Source organism: Hermetia illucens, chromosome 4 (assembly GCF_905115235.1).
Source record: "Hermetia illucens chromosome 4, iHerIll2.2.curated.20191125, whole genome shotgun sequence".
NCBI classification, from domain to species: Eukaryota; Metazoa; Arthropoda; class Insecta; order Diptera; family Stratiomyidae; genus Hermetia; species Hermetia illucens.
This window is the reverse complement of record NC_051852.1, coordinates 49,605,766-49,623,505: the sequence shown is the minus strand read 5'-3', so window position 1 is coordinate 49,623,505 and position 17,740 is coordinate 49,605,766. Positions and strand designations below refer to the sequence as shown.

At 41.0% G+C, this 17,740-nt stretch overlaps 1 protein-coding gene and 2 non-coding genes across 5 annotated transcripts in view; 2 read left to right on the top strand and 1 right to left on the bottom strand.

Moving 5' to 3' along the window:
- The window catches only part of LOC119653582 (pleckstrin homology-like domain family B member 1), a 216,292-nt gene that overhangs the window by 134,460 nt on the left and 64,092 nt on the right, over positions 1 to 17,740 (top strand). Inside the window, exon 1 of one of the 3 annotated variants that reach the window (XM_038058332.1) lies at positions 10,402 to 10,721. The exons of 1 other annotated variant lie outside the window; for it this stretch is intronic. Coding sequence is in view for 1 of the 2 variants with exons in the window: in XM_038058330.1 (XP_037914258.1) it covers positions 11,040 to 11,075 (36 nt within the window). In the remaining variant the exon portion in view is untranslated. Of the gene's footprint in view, positions 1 to 10,401; positions 11,076 to 17,740 lie in introns of those variants that run through there. One more of the 3 variants, XM_038058330.1, reaches the window with a different exon arrangement.
- Trnag-ucc lies at positions 924 to 995 on the top strand. Its single transcript has one exon. It is a non-coding gene; the product is annotated as a tRNA-Gly (tRNA).
- Trnag-ucc lies at positions 1,101 to 1,172 on the bottom strand. The gene has a single exon. It is a non-coding gene; the product is annotated as a tRNA-Gly (tRNA).

Genomic DNA, 17,740 nt, shown 5'->3' with positions numbered 1-17,740 from the left:
TTTGCTTTAGATTGTAATCAAATGTTAAAGATCTCCTTCCTCGAAAAAAACCTGGCAACACCAGCTAACTCTATACCACTTTTCTGAACCGGTAATCGACACTGAAGATATATCTACATACAATCCATGTATCTTTATTTTTTATATTCACGTGTTCAGAGTCAGCTATATATTGCTCTTAACCATTTTTTTATGGAAATTCCAATCTATGACCGTCAGTGCGGCATATGATACCGGCCAAACCAATACAGATACACTGACGGTCAAAAACTACCGACGGTAACAAGCAAATGGACGTAACGTCTAGAGTACGCGAGTATCTCTCTCGTAATTTGCAAAGTCTGGTTAGGTTTCGAAACCAGTTAAGTAGAGAATGAGATACATAGGGTGATTACAAACCGGTAATCTATTATCGAAATTATTTAAAAGATTAATTTTTATCTTGATTTAATTTGCAACCTTTGGAATAAAAGTTATTAGAAGTCTGGCGGTTATGAAAATTGAATTGGGAAAAGGGAGCGAAAGTAATCAAGTTTATAAAGTTTAACTTTGTGTTCTCATCTTGTTACTTAGTCATGCGCGAATTCAAGTCAGTGGAACTAATTTTTCTGGATTCTAGAAAAAAAATTGGAGAAAAGATACATAAAGCAAAATCAGAGAACAATCTTTCTTAGGAAGATACATAAAGTAAACTCGGAGAATGATTTTCCTTAGGAAGATTATGTATGGAAGCGAGTTCAGAGAATGATCTTTGTTATGTTAATTAGTTTGGGTATATTTATTGCATATGTCCCTGCTGATGGTGGTTTCTAAGTGAGCACGTCAGGTGCTGGAGGAAATAAAATCGTAGAAAGGTTACAGCGAAAGTAGATAATTAAATCCGTGCTGAATCTTCCAGTGCTCATATATTATCTTCGTACACAGCGTCGGTGGTGTAATGGTCAGCATAGTTGCCTTCCAAGCAGTTGATCCGGGTTCGATTCTCGGCCGACGCACTTTTTGGTCGTATGGTTCGGGAATTTTACACAGCAATAAATAATATTTGTAAGAAATATAGATAATTATTTCTTACGTTTTCCTTCTAAGTCCACCAAAAGAAGTGCGTCGGCCGGGAATCGAACCCGGATCAACTGCTTGGAAGGCAACTATGCTGACCATTACACCACCGACGCCATGGAAGTTAAATCCTTAACTTTAAAACTAACAAATGTTGAAGAAGCCATTCGTTATCTTCACGTAATTTTAATACTTCAAAGAAAATAAATTTCTTTGCTTATCTCTTAATTTGAAGCATCGAAAAATTACGATTAGGACCTTGAATTATTTGAAATATTCGCTAGTGTTGATTTATATTTTGCAAACACCGATATTTCGGGAACCACTTGTTCCCTTCATCAGAACTGTTAGCATCAGTGATTTTTGCCTGCTTCACGTTACCAAGTCCTTTTGTCAGAGTAAATAGGGCGGCAAATACTCCGGGTCCAACTACCGCCTACAAAGAAAAATATCAACATATTTATCAGGATGTTTTCCTGCAAATATACTATACCTGGAGAGTAAATTGACGGAGCTTTCCCAGGGATGTACAGACTTCCTTCAGCGTGACAAGTTGTAGTTCCCGATTTTCATCGTCGTCAGTTTGATCTTCATCACACATGTCTGCAGAGTGCCTTGTGAGGTCAGGATCTCACCAGGCAGGACTTCCCATACTGCTATGTCGTCATCAACTCGAACATAATCTTCAAAAGGGACATCCCCTAATGTAAGGTGAGAATCCCAAGGTGCTGGTGCAATTTGAGGATTCTCTGTTGGTTGGGAATCAATAGGAAATCCACATTTCTGAAAACAATTGAAAATCGTAGACGCGCTCACACTCCTCCATGCTTTCTCAACCTTCAACATAACTGTGAGAATGAATATGGAAGGCTTATTGTCGTTTTCAATGCTCTCTAGAACTACCTTCCCAGCCTTATGACAGCAAAAAGTTTTGAAGTTCTGGATGATGCCTTGATCAAGTTTCTGTAGTTTTGATGTCGTGTTTGAAGGAAAAAATTTAAATTGTACATTAGACACAAAGGTGGCGGATTGTTGTGCACTGTACAATTGTCCAGGAACAACAAGATTCGTCACTTTTGACGTTTCATATCGTTATTTAATGATAATAGCCATTCATTAAACTTCCGGTTCAGCAGGGAAGTTTTTGGGAATGACTGGATGCCTTTAAAACACCTAGGACTTCAACTTTTCTGAACCTTCGATGTTCATAGCCTATAGATAGTTCCTTTCCTTACTATGTTTACCACCATGGAATTTCTCATCTTTGAAAGTGAATGTTTTCTCCGGCATACATGTGAAAAATAGACCAGTTTCATCAGTATTAAAAATGTTGCAAGATTTATAATTTTCGATTAATTGAGTCAATCTTCCACGTTAATCGAAGCACTCTCCTTCATCAACGCTAGCGCTTTCGCCACAGAATTTTTGGAAATAGACACCATTGCTATTCTTAAAATTGGTCAGTCACCCCTCACTGGCCATGAAATTGGAAAAGTTGAATTCCTTTCCAAATGCCTTTGCCTTTCTTTTAAAATAAAACCGCCTAAATGCGCTTTCACTTCTACCACTCCTTCAACCATGTAACAAAAAACTCTTCTAAACGAGGAAATTCACCTTTGATAGTCCGCTTTCTTCCTTCGATAATAGCTGCCACATTGACTATCTTCTCCTTATTTTTTAAAATGGTAGACAAAGTACTTAAAGGAATCTTCAAATGTTTTGCCACTTCCATCTTTTTCGAATCATTTTCAACAGCCCGGATTGCTTCTTTTTTTCATTAATTGAAAGGGACTTGCATTTTTTTTCTTTTCGCGCATGTTTGATGCACCCGTGAACCGATTGCGGCCACTTTTACAGGGACTCCCGCCTAGCCCCTTTTCGGTCTTCTGCATCCTTGGCATGTCCATTATGGTCATTCTCACTGTAACACACGCCTCATCGCTATACGGCAGGCTATATTCATCCCCTTCCGATTGCTCTCACATGTGTGTGTTGCTGGGCACTCGGACCGCAGTGCTCTATTATACTCGACTCTCTCGTCTAGCAGAATATCCCAGATACGATAATGTATCGCTAGATTTGAATTGAAGGACATCAGCACCAAAGATCTGATATCTGATGTGTCCATAGGCGGAGCATTCACATAGAAAATGATCCTTCCATTTCGCTTTTTCATTACAGCATGCACACGTATTATCTTGTAGAGTCCCTGTTCTGGACATATGCCTAACTATTGATTTACGGCCAACCCGATTCCCCAAAATACCACTGGAAGTCTTCCTGCTTTGCGATAGGATAAACTTTGTGGTATGTTTGTTTGGGGCTCTGTCAGGAAAAGTTTCATAAGTCTAGCAGCATTTATGTTTTGCCACTTGTCCTTATGAGACGCTTGTTCCCAGTTTTTGATAGCAGGATAACATATCCCAATTGCTGGTTTTGACCCCAGTTTGGGAGAAATTGAACCCTCTTTTACTAAGACATCGGAGATTTCATTTTCCTCGACACCACAGTGACCAGGTATACAACGTAATACCGTATTAAATCTAGAAGTAGAGTTCAAGCAATTTCTATAATCCTGAACTATTTTTAAAGTTACTCAACGCCCTCAATGCAGCTCAACTGCGCTACAGATTGTGATTCGTTTGCCCTTCAACCATTCGTCAATCAAGCTGCTTGCTACTCATAAGATCCCATACATTTCAGCCTGAAAGACCGTTGCATATTGTTCCAGAGGAAAGCACCACTTTTCGTTTTTGCTCGAACGATAGACTCTTACTGCAGAATACTGTTCTGTGTAGAAAACTTCCGTATATCCCGCCACGGATTCTTCTGGGACTTTCCAGTTTCCTCTGCGTTCCATGATAACTTCATAACTTCTATCAACAGATGCATTGGGACCTGAAAATCAGAACGCATTATAAAAACTGGATTCAGTTCTGCCATTAATGTTTTATGCATCTCACTTCCATTGTTTCCACTTAGAGCTAAGCGAATTAGTCTATGAGCTGCTCTCATTGCAGTGCTTTGGATATATACAATATATCTAAGGGCTACAAATCAAGTAATGCATTTAGAGCTGCGCCGGATTTTGTACTCATGGCACCAGTAATATCTATACACAACATTGGCCTAATGATAGCAACGTATATCCACATTATTGCCTGAGGCCTAAGTCTCCATGTCGTGGCAAAGGTCTGCCTGCATAATCTATAAGCTGGGAGGGCTCGTTTCGTCTTTACCTCTACATGTTTGCTCCAAGGAAGCTTCTTGGCTCGAATAGCTCCCAGATATTTGACCCCTTCGGAGGGTTGATAGGTTGTATCCCTTATCTTTTTGTAAATAATATCGTTTTGGTATTATCTGCTTGCACGGAAAGTACGTGCCTGAGGAACCAACCGCCAATCAAATCAACGGCACGTGTATATTTCTACACACCGTTCAGAAATCCTTACCAACAATAACTAGCACAGCTACATTATCCGCATAAGCTTAGGCATGTGTTGGCAAATTTTGCAATTCGCATAGTAATGAATCGATCGACATAACCCTGTGGGCTTGGCGATAGCACACCTTCCTGAGGGCAGCTTCTCGTCGCTTCTGTTGTTAGGTAGCAATCAACACCCACTTCAGCGCACAGCAATCTCTGCGACCCAATTAATTAAAGTTTCATCGACACAGCATTACAGAGCTTTTGGAAAGACCCACAATCAAACGCCCCTCCAAGGTCCACGAACACTCCCATCGCGTGCTAGGTTTCCGGAGCTGCGTCCTCTATCTTTTGAAACTAAAGAGTAAAGAGTAGATCACAGGACTTTCTACGCTGGTAAGCATGTTTGTTTTCATGTAATTCGTGTAATCTTAGGGGCTTCTCGTGAATGTTACTCTCAACCAGGCTCTCCGGACATTTCAGCGAAAATTATGTTAAGCTGATTTTTCTGAGGTTTTTTTGATTTGAATAGTCATTTTTCCCAGACTTAGGTATGAAGACTTCCTTAATCTTCTCTTCTGTCAAGAGGTAGCCCAGAATAAGAAATCCTCGAAGACCACAAACTGCTGATTCTACCCAGAATATCGCTTCTGTGCCTTAAAATGTGTTGAAAGCCTCAACTAAATCCACTAAGACGACGTACGATTTGGAGTTTTCACGGTCATCTCTACTCTCTATGTATTGTCTTACAAGGTGACAAATGCTCATGTCATCCAAAAAGCCTATTTTTTCTGTCAAAACCCATGACAACGCTGTTTCGATCTTAGTGGAAACGTATACAAATAAATTTTCTGAGGATCTAAGAATCCTCGTATCTTTGAGGAAGAGTCAATACTGTATGGTGTGAAGTTTATTGTATAGGTAAAAGCGGCCCATTCTTTTTTTAGAACAGCGCAGGCCAAACCATTTCTTTGAATGGCGTGCAGTACATAGTCATGATTAATGAGCTCCTCATGCTGTAATTGAATAAAGTGGAGCAGCAGGTGATATTCTTTGACCAGCAAGATTGTCAGATTTATTCACCCGAAATTTCTTTCTGTGGGGTCGAATTTAGTTGAATAAACCCAAATTTGGAAGCCCGTGAGAACATTTTTCAAGAAACTATGGAAAATGCCATAACAAGTGTAACTATTGGGTCATTTCCTATGAAATGAATAAATCATCATCATCGTCAACGGCGCAACAACCGGTATCCGGTCTAGGCCTGCCTTAATAAGGAACTCCAGACATCCCGGTTTTGCGCCGAGGTCCACCAATTCGATATCCCTAAAACCTGTCTGGCGTCCTGACCTACGCCATCGCTCCATCTTAGGCAGGGTCTGCCTCCTCTTCTTTTTCTACCATAGATATTGCTCTTATAGACTTTCCGGGCTGGATCATCCTCATCCATACGGATTAAGTGCCCTACCTACCGCCACCTATTGAGTCGGACTTTATCCACAGCCTGACGGTCATGGTATCGCTCATAGATTTTGTCGTTATATAGGCTACGGAATCGTCCATCCTCATGTAGGGGGCCACACATTCTTCATAGGATTCTTCTCTCGAACGCGGCCAAGAGTTCGCAATTTTTCTTGCTAAGAACCCAAGTCTCCGAGGAATACATGAGGACTGGCAAGATCATTGTCTTGTACAGTAAGAGCTTTGACCCTATGGTGAGACGTTTCGAGCGGAACAGTCTTTGTAAGCTGAAATAGGCTCTGTTGGGTGACAACAACCGTGCGCGGATTTCAATATCGTAGCTGTTATCGGTTGTGATTTTCGACCCTAGATAGGAGAAATTGTCAACGGTCTCAAAGTTGTAATAATAATAATAATCGTTGGCGCAACAATCCATATTGGATCAGGGCCTTGAAGTGTGTTAGAGCACTTCATTCAAGACCGTAACGGTACACCACAGTACACTGTGGGAGGCAATGTGGTCAGCATTGCGCTCGCCCGAGATTATTACCCTGATTTGACTCAGGTACTCATTCACAGCTGAGTCGACTGGTGTCCGACATCCAATCACGATAACAAATTCCTCTGCCCCCAGCGAAATTTGAACCGCGACCTTCCGCTACGACAGCCAAAGTTGTAATGTATAAGTTGTAATGAATAAATAAAAAGCCCAAATTCAATCAGAAGTCGGTGGACTGCTGAAGGGCCGTTTTCACAGTTTCTGATATTTTTCTTCGCGAGAAGTTGCTTAAATTTCAAAAGAAATGGTAGTCGGTGGAGGGAAGGTCTGGTGAGTATTGTGCATGACGAAGAGTTTCAAACTAAAACTCTTGGAGTTTTACCACGGTCACCTGACCGGAATATGGTCGAACATTTTCGCGTCAATAGGATGGGGCCGGTCGATTGGTCAGTCTCAGTTATTCCGCACATTTCGTCTAATTGCTTTCAAAACACAGCCAGTCGATGATGCCTGGGCCAGACTATCAAACAGGCACCATCAGCTTTCATTTGATGAATGTCACATTTTGGTAGTTCATTTTCGTTCAACCACTGCGTTGAGCACCTGTAATTTTTGTTTACGATCGATTTTTTGTCAAACATAACAATTCAATTCCAAAGTTATTCCTTTTTTTTTTAATTCGGGAGGGAAAGGCAAGCGCCGAGCCATGTTTATTTCTACACATCAATTGATTCTCGCGTAATTTACTTGTGCAGCTTTCTCACTTAGAAAGACCAAAACCAACAATAACTCTTGCACACTTTGCAATGTTGCTCACTGATTGCGATATCAATAATAGTAACGATTTTTGAGAAAATAGGTGTGACAGACAGACAGGCAATAAACTGATTTGAAAACAAATATGACTATTTTTAAAAGCTTAAGGCAGTGTTCACGTGTGAAACTTTAAAAAAAAAATTTTAAAGTTTAGGTATTTGCAAATGAGATATCAAAAGGATGTTGCCGGATTCGAAATGGAAGACGAGCTTTAAGGCGAATTTTGTAATCCTCTGTATTGGGTTTCCAACTTAGAACTCTGAATGAGTTTTTGTCAAAACAAACCACGTTTTTCAAACCGGTTTGGACGATTTCTAAAAAACTAATAGACAGATTTGAGTCCGCTTTTGTTAAATGTGTGGACTGGACTGCCATTTTAAAAATGTTTATCATAAAAATTTATAAAGTTGTCGGACCATAATCACAAAACTATAAATTGAAAAATAATCTCTAGTTGTATTTGAGACCCATGATATTTGCATTTTGCTGCGGACCATCGACCCACCGTTTTTGAATGTCCTCTCTTCGAAATGTTGCAGTACCTAAACTGAGAATTTTTTTTCAAAATGTTATTTTTTACTTCAAAGGCTAAAAAAACGATGATCTGGTGCCAAAAGCTGCAACTTAGAACGCGAACTCGGTAAAAAAACTTCTCTATTTTGGTAGCGCACACACTCAATACGGTGTTGGTATTACTATCTCAGAGGGTTTCCGTAATTTCATTAAAAAAAGTCTATTGACTGGCTGACGAAGCTCGCCATTGTATCAGCTGATCGCACTATTCAGTTCTTCACCACGTGCGCACAACAGACAGGTTGATCTCATGTCGAGAAAAATGCCTTCTGGCAACTTTTCGACCTGCAACGTGCCTTCTGATGGCCACATTATCATTGCAGGCGACCTTAATAGTCATGTGGGTGACAGTGAAACGCAAAACGACTTTATTCTCATAAAACGCCGACATTTTACCACTGTCACTGATTACAAAGCCGTTCTCTATGATACCATCGGCCGTTGATTGCCGTCCTGCGAATCAAGCCACCGATGAAACAGCGCGAGGAACGCACTGGCCCGCTGCCCATTAAATGGTGGCGATTTCGTGAGAAGAAAGAAGAAATTATCTCACTCGATTACTAACCATTACGAATGTGGAAGAATTGTGGAACTAAATAAAAGGCACAATCCCCAAAGCGACCTCTGCAACCGTCGGAGTCACCAAGCCAGGTATGCGATACATCAACCGAGATACTTGGCATAATTGACAAATTTATAAGAATGCCAATTAGGAAGCAAAGAGAGCTATCGCTGTCACCCGAGCGATCAATTACAAAAATCTTCACGATAAAATGGATACGCGGGATGGCGAGAGAGATCTGTATTGGCTTGCCAAAAGCCAACACGAACGCACACAGGATATCAAACACTTCTGTTGCGTTAATGACAATAATAGCACTTTGCTTACTGACCGTCGAGCCATTAACTGAAGAATTTGTTCATCCTCTACTTCCATAATGATTGCTGAAATTTGGAGCAGTTCCTCCTGTCAGCGCAACTGAAGTCGAGGAAGCATTAAAATGAGAGAAATTTGGGAAAGCGAAGAGCTGGGACCCAACACTGCCTCTCAATGAATTCTTCAATTGGGTTATCCAGGAAGGTAGAACATAATCTGACTGCCAAGAAAGTACCACAGTTCCAATATGGGAAAAGAAAGGTAATCCATCACAATGTTCAAATTACCGTTCGATTCGGTTACTTTCCCATACTATGAATATTTTTGAACGCATTCTTGAAAACTGTATTCGCGAATTCAGCGAACATCTCAGATCTAAAATGTACCGCAATGTCGTCCGTCCAATTGCCCCCAATGATTCTGAGTGTTGGCCGACTATAAAAGACGATGAACGGTCTTGCGGTAATGGAGACGAAGATGTTGTGTTAGACTAGTGGCGTGACACGTTTTGATCACATTCGATATGAGGATATCCGCGGATGATTTGGAACTGCACCGATAATGGTTAAATTGCGGCAGAGGGATTGTCGATTGTATGGTCACCTAATTCGCACCAACGAGAATTCACTTGCTAAGATTGGTTTCAACATTGAAATCGATGGTAAGCAACCGAAACAATGGTGGCTTGATACGCTGGATGGGGATTTAAAAGCGTCACGACTGCATCCAGATAAGGTATTTGATAAAGCCAAATAGCGAAACCGATCACGATTAGCCGACCCCACTTGTGAACGGAACGAAGGCGGAAGAAAACGAAGAAGAGGGCGAATGCGATGTCCCATCAAACTGAGAATGTTGGTTGTGTTGGTGTTGATCTTCAGTGCCATTCTGCTTGCTTCCTTTCGCAAATTTTTCAAATTGTCTTGAGATTCTACCTCGTTGCAACACGCGCCATTTTGTGCCGGCATATGTCACCCTCACAATAGCTAGTAGTTTTTCTCGCATGACCCTTCCGCGTTGAGCATTCCGGATATACTCCCTGTTGACACCTGCCCAGTGACAGTGATCTAAATTCCACGCACGATTCGAATGACGTTAATCTAACCAGTACAGGAGAATCCAAAGCGGAAAGCGAATTATGTTCTAGGACATCCACCTCATTTATCTTCGGTTTTGCGAGACCAATAAAATGTTTAATTTTTTAATTAGCAATAACCTTAATAACCTTTACAAGGCAAAATAACCAGAAAGTAGATTATTATTTTGTTAGCTTCCATATTGGCATTTATAGTGTGAAGCAAACGGTCATCTAAAAAATTGCAACTATGCACTCATTTCTTGCATCCATTTTTGCATTTTCAACACCTATTTTTTCTAAAATGACTTTCTTTAATAGCACTCTAACGAATGGCCATTAACACATCACTCTTTCGAAATCAGTTCACGCCTCCCACTCACCCTGTGCCTGCTCAAACCGACAATCTGAAATACCTGGGCAAAGATGACCACAAAATATATGAAATAAATATAATATCGTCATCGACCAGGCACGATCGCTCTACCATATAATAACAGAAAAAACACACATGAACCCGCATGTGTGCAATGCAAAAATTATCCATTGTTTTGTTGTTGCCGTCTTTTTGCAAAAATAAAATAAAAATCTGCAGTGAATTCTCTCGGCTCTTGCCAGATATATTTACATTCAGTCGCAAAGAAGACACAAAACGGGTTAGTCTCTCAGTTCTTTTGAAGAAGGCTAAAAGATAAACCCAGCGTAGTCCGGTTGTGAGCAGTAACGATAGCAATTAAGCCGGGTTACATCAGTGAAAATCACTATTCAAAAAATTCGGAAAACAACCGCGACACGCATTAAAAAATTATATTGCAATAAATAAAAGACAATTGGATGGAAAACACAACACAACCAGAAAAGATAGCCGCGGACTTGCGTGGAATTATCTAAAAACTCAAAGGCAACCATAGCCCGATACAATTGGTTGCAGTGGAAAGTATGTGATGGTTTCATCTGTGAACATGCGTTTTGTGATTTTATGATTATTTGTGAAAAGTGATTTTGGGAAAGACAACAAGTGACGGAGGGAAGACATGATCCCCCACAATGGAATAATGGTTGCAATAATGATTATTGCACAATATCGCAACTGAGTAGTGCATAGTGCGCTTTATTACCCATAATCAGCTCAGAGTATCTTTTTTGTGAAGATACCGCATCACAAGTGTACTGCAAAACATTTGCAATTGCAAAAGGCAAAAGTCTAACCGTGAAACGAAAAATAATTGTATTGAGTTAATAAAATAGTTTTGCAATGATTCAATCAATTGAAAAAGTCATTTTCATAGTGGTGAGATCTCTGTTTTGGTTTTAAGAAATAATCGTTGCCTTGTTTTCATTGCTTGTGGTGGTTTTTTGTGCATAATAATGTAACTAACTCGAAATTCACTACACACAAACACAATTAAGGTATGGAGGATATGGGTTTGGCTCAGCCTTATTTTATTTGTTTCTTAACCTCGCACTAAATGGAAGTACTTTGCATATCGGATTAATTGATATTTTGAATATTAATCATTCGGTTCGATTAAAAAAATAATTTGCTGATTTCACTCCATGCTTGAATACCAGAAATGATATGATGTCATTTTTCGCTTCATTGCTTACCAGCAATTCTTGTTTGATGATGCTACTTGCGATATTACCTTAACCAGAACCCAGCGAAGTAGCCCGACGCCTACATTAGCATTTTCAGAAAAATAACAGGAGTTTTTATATCTTAAATAGTGAAAACGAAATTCGTGTTCCCCATTAACGCCAGGTAGGGGAGATAGATAACTCAAAAGATGTTTACGCTAGCGCCGTGTAATAATGAGAACTATTTGTAGTGATGAAGTATCTATCTTACGTTCGCTACGTAGATATATGAATAACGCTAATTGGAACTAGCATCTACAAATTTATATTATTTCTTTACTAAGTATGTTTACTTTTCGATCCAAACGGCCGGACAAATAAATTCCTTGGATGAATACAAAGTAAATAAGTTAAAAACGCATTTTTACCACCATTAACACCATGCGATTCTTTAAAAATAGTCTATTCTTAAATTCCCCCCAAAATACTACACAATTTAATAAAATTGACTGTTGATGTCTTATAAAATTTACGAAATTGATGCTATAATTAGCATATGATATGCAAAATATTCAAAATTTGTTTATATAAATTTTGATGAAGTTGAATTGCCGACACCATTCAGCAAATGGCCTGGAAAAAAGAGGGAAAAATCAATTTGACTTTCAAATCTTCAAGAAATTGCGGCATTAGCTCATACATAAAATCTTATTCGACGTCATCAGAAATGGTTTTTAGTTTATTAGTTTATTGAGAGGAATATTCATTAATAAAAAATTGCTTTCTTGAATGGAAGATGCAAATGTTATGAACTTTAGATTAGTTTTTTGGCGAGCAAATTTTGCAAAATAGACCTTTCGCTCTTGTGTCATATTTCATATTATATTCTGTGAAAAAGCCTTCGTTGAAAACTTCTAACACCTGAAGCTTTAGCTTTTTGCGCCGCGAATAATTTATACACCTTTCTAGAGGTTCCTTTCCAAATAGTATATGGACTTCTTTGTTTCGTGAATACTTTTTCTGCTCTTCGGTTTAACCTGATCTGGAATTATTTGAATGATACAGGCAATCTCATCCCTTTTAAACTACCTGCCTCTCTATCTCCATGTGCCAAAAATATCAAAATCGGCGCATGTCACCCAACACTCGACCCGTGTAAATTAGCCAAGTTCAACTTTCTCAAATCCAAGTTCGATGATCTCAACTTAGCCTTATATGGGGTTGCCATTCACTCTATGATGGGGTTTAGCCCGTCAACCACAACTACTGCCATCGTTTGCGGTTACCTGAAATGTCCTTCAGCTTCTTCCACGACGCTAACACTCCTCTTCCACTTTTCTGTGCCAAGTGCACTTGGGACGACCCACTGATCGACAATCTTGTGAGAGTGGATTCCACCACATGGCGTAATGTCTGACCTATCCACTGCCACTTCTGTCTTCAGATCCCAGCGCGTATGAGTGCCAGACCTGTGCGGCTACCAAGTTTCTTTTTTGAAATAGTGTCAGGCCAACAGACTCCGATGATATGATGTATACAAGTATTGACGAAAGCTTGGAGATAGATTAGATTAGATTAGATATACATAGGGAAGCGCGATGACTCATCAGACTGAGAACCTTGATTTTGTTGGTCTTCGCTTCAACTATACCTCTACCATAGCCATTTGGCCAAAATCCTTGATCCGATGAGAGACCAAACAGATGTCATCAGCATAGTCCAGACGTTTTAGGAAAGATGTCATAGTCCATTGAATTCCTCCTCGTCCTCTGAATAAGGCCGAATGAAGAACGTCACCGATAACAAGACAAATAATATCGGTGACAGGACGCAATCTTGGCGGTTTATGCTTTGGACCTCAAAATCCTCTGAGATTTTATCTCGGTGCAGCACGACATCATATGTGGCTTTAATAAGCAGAAACTGCAGGTGCAATGATAATTCACTCTACGGGAAGACCGTCAACTCCAACGGCTATACTTCCTTTGAGTGCACTGATAGCTCAAATGATTTCTTTTCTCCTTGGATGAACAGTCCTTATTCGCCTGTAACGGTGACTGACCATTTCATTCAGAAGAGGAGGAACTTCACCGCCTGTGATATGGTTAAGAACCGTGGTGAAGTGTTCTTTTCACTTCTTCAGTGGTTTATCATCGTGGATGAGAAGTCGACCGTTGGCATTCTTCACAGGACCATCGAAAGATTTACGACCACATGCAAGCTCTGTCGTGATTCGGTATACAATTCTGAAATCATTGCGTTCGACATTTCCCGTCTCCGTGACCAACGCAATAGCAAATTCTCCCTTATCACGACGTATACTATGTTGAACTTCCCGGGATTTCGCTCGGTATTGGAGTTCGAACGCGCTGCACTTATCATTGCTCAGCGGTCAGTAGAACTTTCAATCCCTTCTTTTTCGATCCGCCTCCACACAACCCCAGTTAGCTAGGCAATATGACGCCCCTTGGGGACGTGACCGATGAGAAAAGAACATTTTTAATCAATATATCTGCCGTCCAATCAGCAAGATAGCTTCCCCATTGTCGAGCAACAGCTGATTTAACAACTTAGGGAATCACAGTTCTCCAACCCTACGAGAAGTGGCGGAAGCAACACGCAAGCGAACGTAAGCCACCATCAGATGGTGGTTCCTTTTGAGGCTGATGTCGACGCCTCTCTTATTACGTTGTTGCCCAGGAGGCAACGCCTAAATCTAGTGCTGATCGCGAAGTGGTCGATCTGATTGCTCATACGGAGTCAGTCATTTAAAAGCCAGCTGACCTTATGGCATGCTCTGTGCTCGAAGAATGGCAATGCCATTATAAACGAGGCAGTGAAAGTTGCAGAAATTTACAAACCTCCCACCATTACTGCTACGGTCGCCAAGACCGTGTTTCCTCATCACATGTTCAAGCAAAGTGTTGTCAGATCCCCCCTTGGTATTCAGATAACACATCACGATCACAATATCTCCTTTACGAAGCCTCCATTGGTGCATAGCATTATCCAATTGTAATGCTCCTTAACCTGGACCAGAATCTTTCAGTTAGAAGTCTGTCAGAGCCCGGTTCCCAGGTCAAAAAAGTGCACCTTGCAGTAATCATCAGATGCAAGCCAACATCAAATTCGCATCTGCTACCACTTGGCTTTCCAATGTAATAAAGCATATTGCCACAAGACGGAGAAGGGTATCCTTCAGAGTGCCACCATCTAACTTCGCTTAGGTCCAGAACGTCCAGCTCATATCATTGGAATTCTCATTCAAGTTGGAGAAAACGAGCACTCTGAGGACCCCAGCGTCACCGTGTAGAGAAGCGCGCCCACATTCTAGAAACCAATCATAGTCCTTTTTCGATAGCAAAGGTCGTTGTCGTGAGGTCAGTCCCTGTCCGAGGCGTTGTTGACGTTTCGGTAACAATCAAGTTTGAAAATGGAAACCCGCAAGCCCACAAATTTCTTTCCCTTTTAGCCGCCCCTTATGATAAGCAGGAAAGACTTTGAGTGTATTCTTCTAGCAGATCGCAACCTTAGCCTTGATACGAAACAACTCAGATAGTATTCCAGCTAATTTATCTGCCCTACCCCGCAGTTCCTTTTCCTTGCAATCACGTGCCACCCTACACAATTTATATGATTGGCATGTCGCCCATGTAGAGTGTATCGCATCAACCATCGCGCGGCCCTCGCCAATGTGCTCCAGCCCATGATAGTTCCCCTTTCATTAGTGTCGATCGCCAAAAATACTCTTTTATTCAGATTCCATTCCATTTTTGGGGAAATCACTCCAGATAAGCTTTGTTATGAGACGCCAGAAGATCATCATTTGCATAAAACAGTGTATATAGGACCCTGGATATTGGATGTCCCGTTTGTCAGTGTCTATAACAAGAACAGAGTAGTTGCAGGTGGGCGCTTTCTTGATGAACATCGAAAGAGACATGAAGCGGTTTTGATATACCCACGACACTTCGATATTTACTTTTCGAATTTAATTCAACGCAGGTTTTGAGATAATTCCAAATTTTGAGCAAAACAGGCAAATTCAGCGCTGTTAATACTTCGGACGCCATCTGCAGAAACAACACTTTTTAGGCACGGAAATTAATCAACGTCTTCAGTGCGGTATCGATAATGTTTATCATCACTTCACAAGTCCGATTCTACTTGCCTCCTTTTCGAAATCCAGGGCCATCTCCTCAAGGTCCATGATGCCATCAAGGTAATCGAGATCTTTAATGAAAGATGTCAAAGTCCATCGAACCCCTCCACGTTCTCCTGTATAAAGCACTTCAGATACACTCTGTTCATTTTGTCGAAACCTTTCTCGAAATCGATGAAGATGGAGGTGATCTAAATTCCGCACACAGTTTCAGAGTGAAAAGTTTCGAAAGGAGTCCGTCAAGAAAACTTCGCTTTCGCATGTTACGATGGCTTGGCTTATCATCCATAAGAGGCGGAACTTCACCGGATGTTATACGATTCAAAACGTTTTGAAACACTTCTTCCACGACTTTTGATGCTCATCATCGTGCTTACCGTTAACATCCCTCAGAGAACCATCGAAAGGTTTTCGACTACCTGCAAGCTCTTACCTGTTTACGGTGGCGAAGTTTCTGATGTTTACGGTAGCCTCTGTTTCATGGCACACACTACGCTGAGCTTCTCGTACTTTCGGGAAATGAAACTCATCCGCAACCAACAACAGAGCTTTCATCTTTTACATTCATCGATCAGCCTCCATGTTTCCGGGGGGGTAGTCGATAACTTCATCCGCACCAGAGGCAAAGACACTTTTGATGGCGAATCAGTGCTTAAAATTCTTGTGCGGGTATAAAGTTTGAGTCGTTTGCGCAAACGAAGGTTATTAGATAATGGTCCCGTTCGGGGCAATGATAGTATCTTGTCGATCTGATTAAATGTTCGTTACTGATTGACATTCATATCACCCATCACGATCATTATGTCACTTTCTGAGAATCTCTTCTGAGCTGCGGCTAATTGTATATGGAAAGCATCCTTCTCCACTACACCGGAATTCTCCCTTAGTGCATCAGCATCAATGACGCAACAAACGGTGTCTGGTCTAGGTTTGCCTTATTAAGGCAGACGTTCCGGTTTTACGCCGAGGTCCGCCAATTCGACTTCCCTAAAAGCTGTCTGGCATCCTGGTCTTTGTCGTCGCTCCATCTCAGGCAGGGTCTGCCTCGTTTTCTTTTCTTATCATAGATCGATCAATTCGGGCTGGATCATCCCCATCCATACGGATTAAGAGACCCGCTCACTCCAACCTATTGAACCGGATTTTATCCAAAACCTGACGGTCATAGTATCGCTCATAGATTTCGTCGTTATGTAGGCTACGGAATCGTCCATCCTCATGTGGGGAGCCAGAAATTCTTCGGAAGGTTCTTCTTCCCAGGTCTCCGAGAAATACATGAGGACTGGCAAGATCATTTCCCTTGTAGAGGAAGTACTTGACCCTATGATGAGACGTATCAAATGGAACAGTTTTTGTAAGCTGAAGTAGGCTCTGTTAGCTGTCATGAACCGTGCGTGGATTTCATTGTCGTAGCTGTTATCGGTTGTGATTTTCGACCCCATATTAGAGAAATTTTCAACGGTATCAAAATTGTAGTTTCCTATTTTTATGTTTATTCTTCTCGTTTGACCAGTGCGATTTGATGTTGTTGGTTGGTTGGTTTTTGACGGTAACGTTGTCACCATATATTTTGTCTTACCTTCATGGATGAAGGCAGTTCGTATGTCTCGGGTTGTTCTTCTCATGATGTCGATATCGTCAACGTAGGTCAGTATTAGGGTGAACTTAAAGAGGAGGAGAGGTATCTCTCGCATTTACTTTTTCCAGGTCCAGACTAACGAGGACGCATGCTAGGGCATCCCCTTGTTTAAGACCGTTGTTGATGTTTAATGGTCTCGTGAGTAATCTTACTGCTTTGATCTGTTCTCGCCTATTGGTCAGGGTCTTATAAATGTCGTCGCAATATCGAATGCTTTCATGGCTGTATACAGTTTTACCCTGGCTATGCTATCATAGGCAGGCTTAAAGTCGGTGAAAACATGGTGCAACTGATGTCCATATTCCAACAATTTTCCCATCGCTTGCCGCAGAGAAAAAATCTGATCTGTTGCTGATTTGCCTGGAGTGAAGTCTCTTTGGTATGGGCCAATGATATTCTGGTAATATGGGGGCTACCCGACTTAGCAAGATAGCGAAGAATATGTTTGAATGGTACTCAACAACTGAGTATATAGGACAGCATCATTGTGGGGTTCTTATCCTGGACCGGATTGTTGCCGTGAGAATCCTGTCAGAAATTGACTCTCAGGTCATGAAAGCGCACCTTTGAGTTCGAC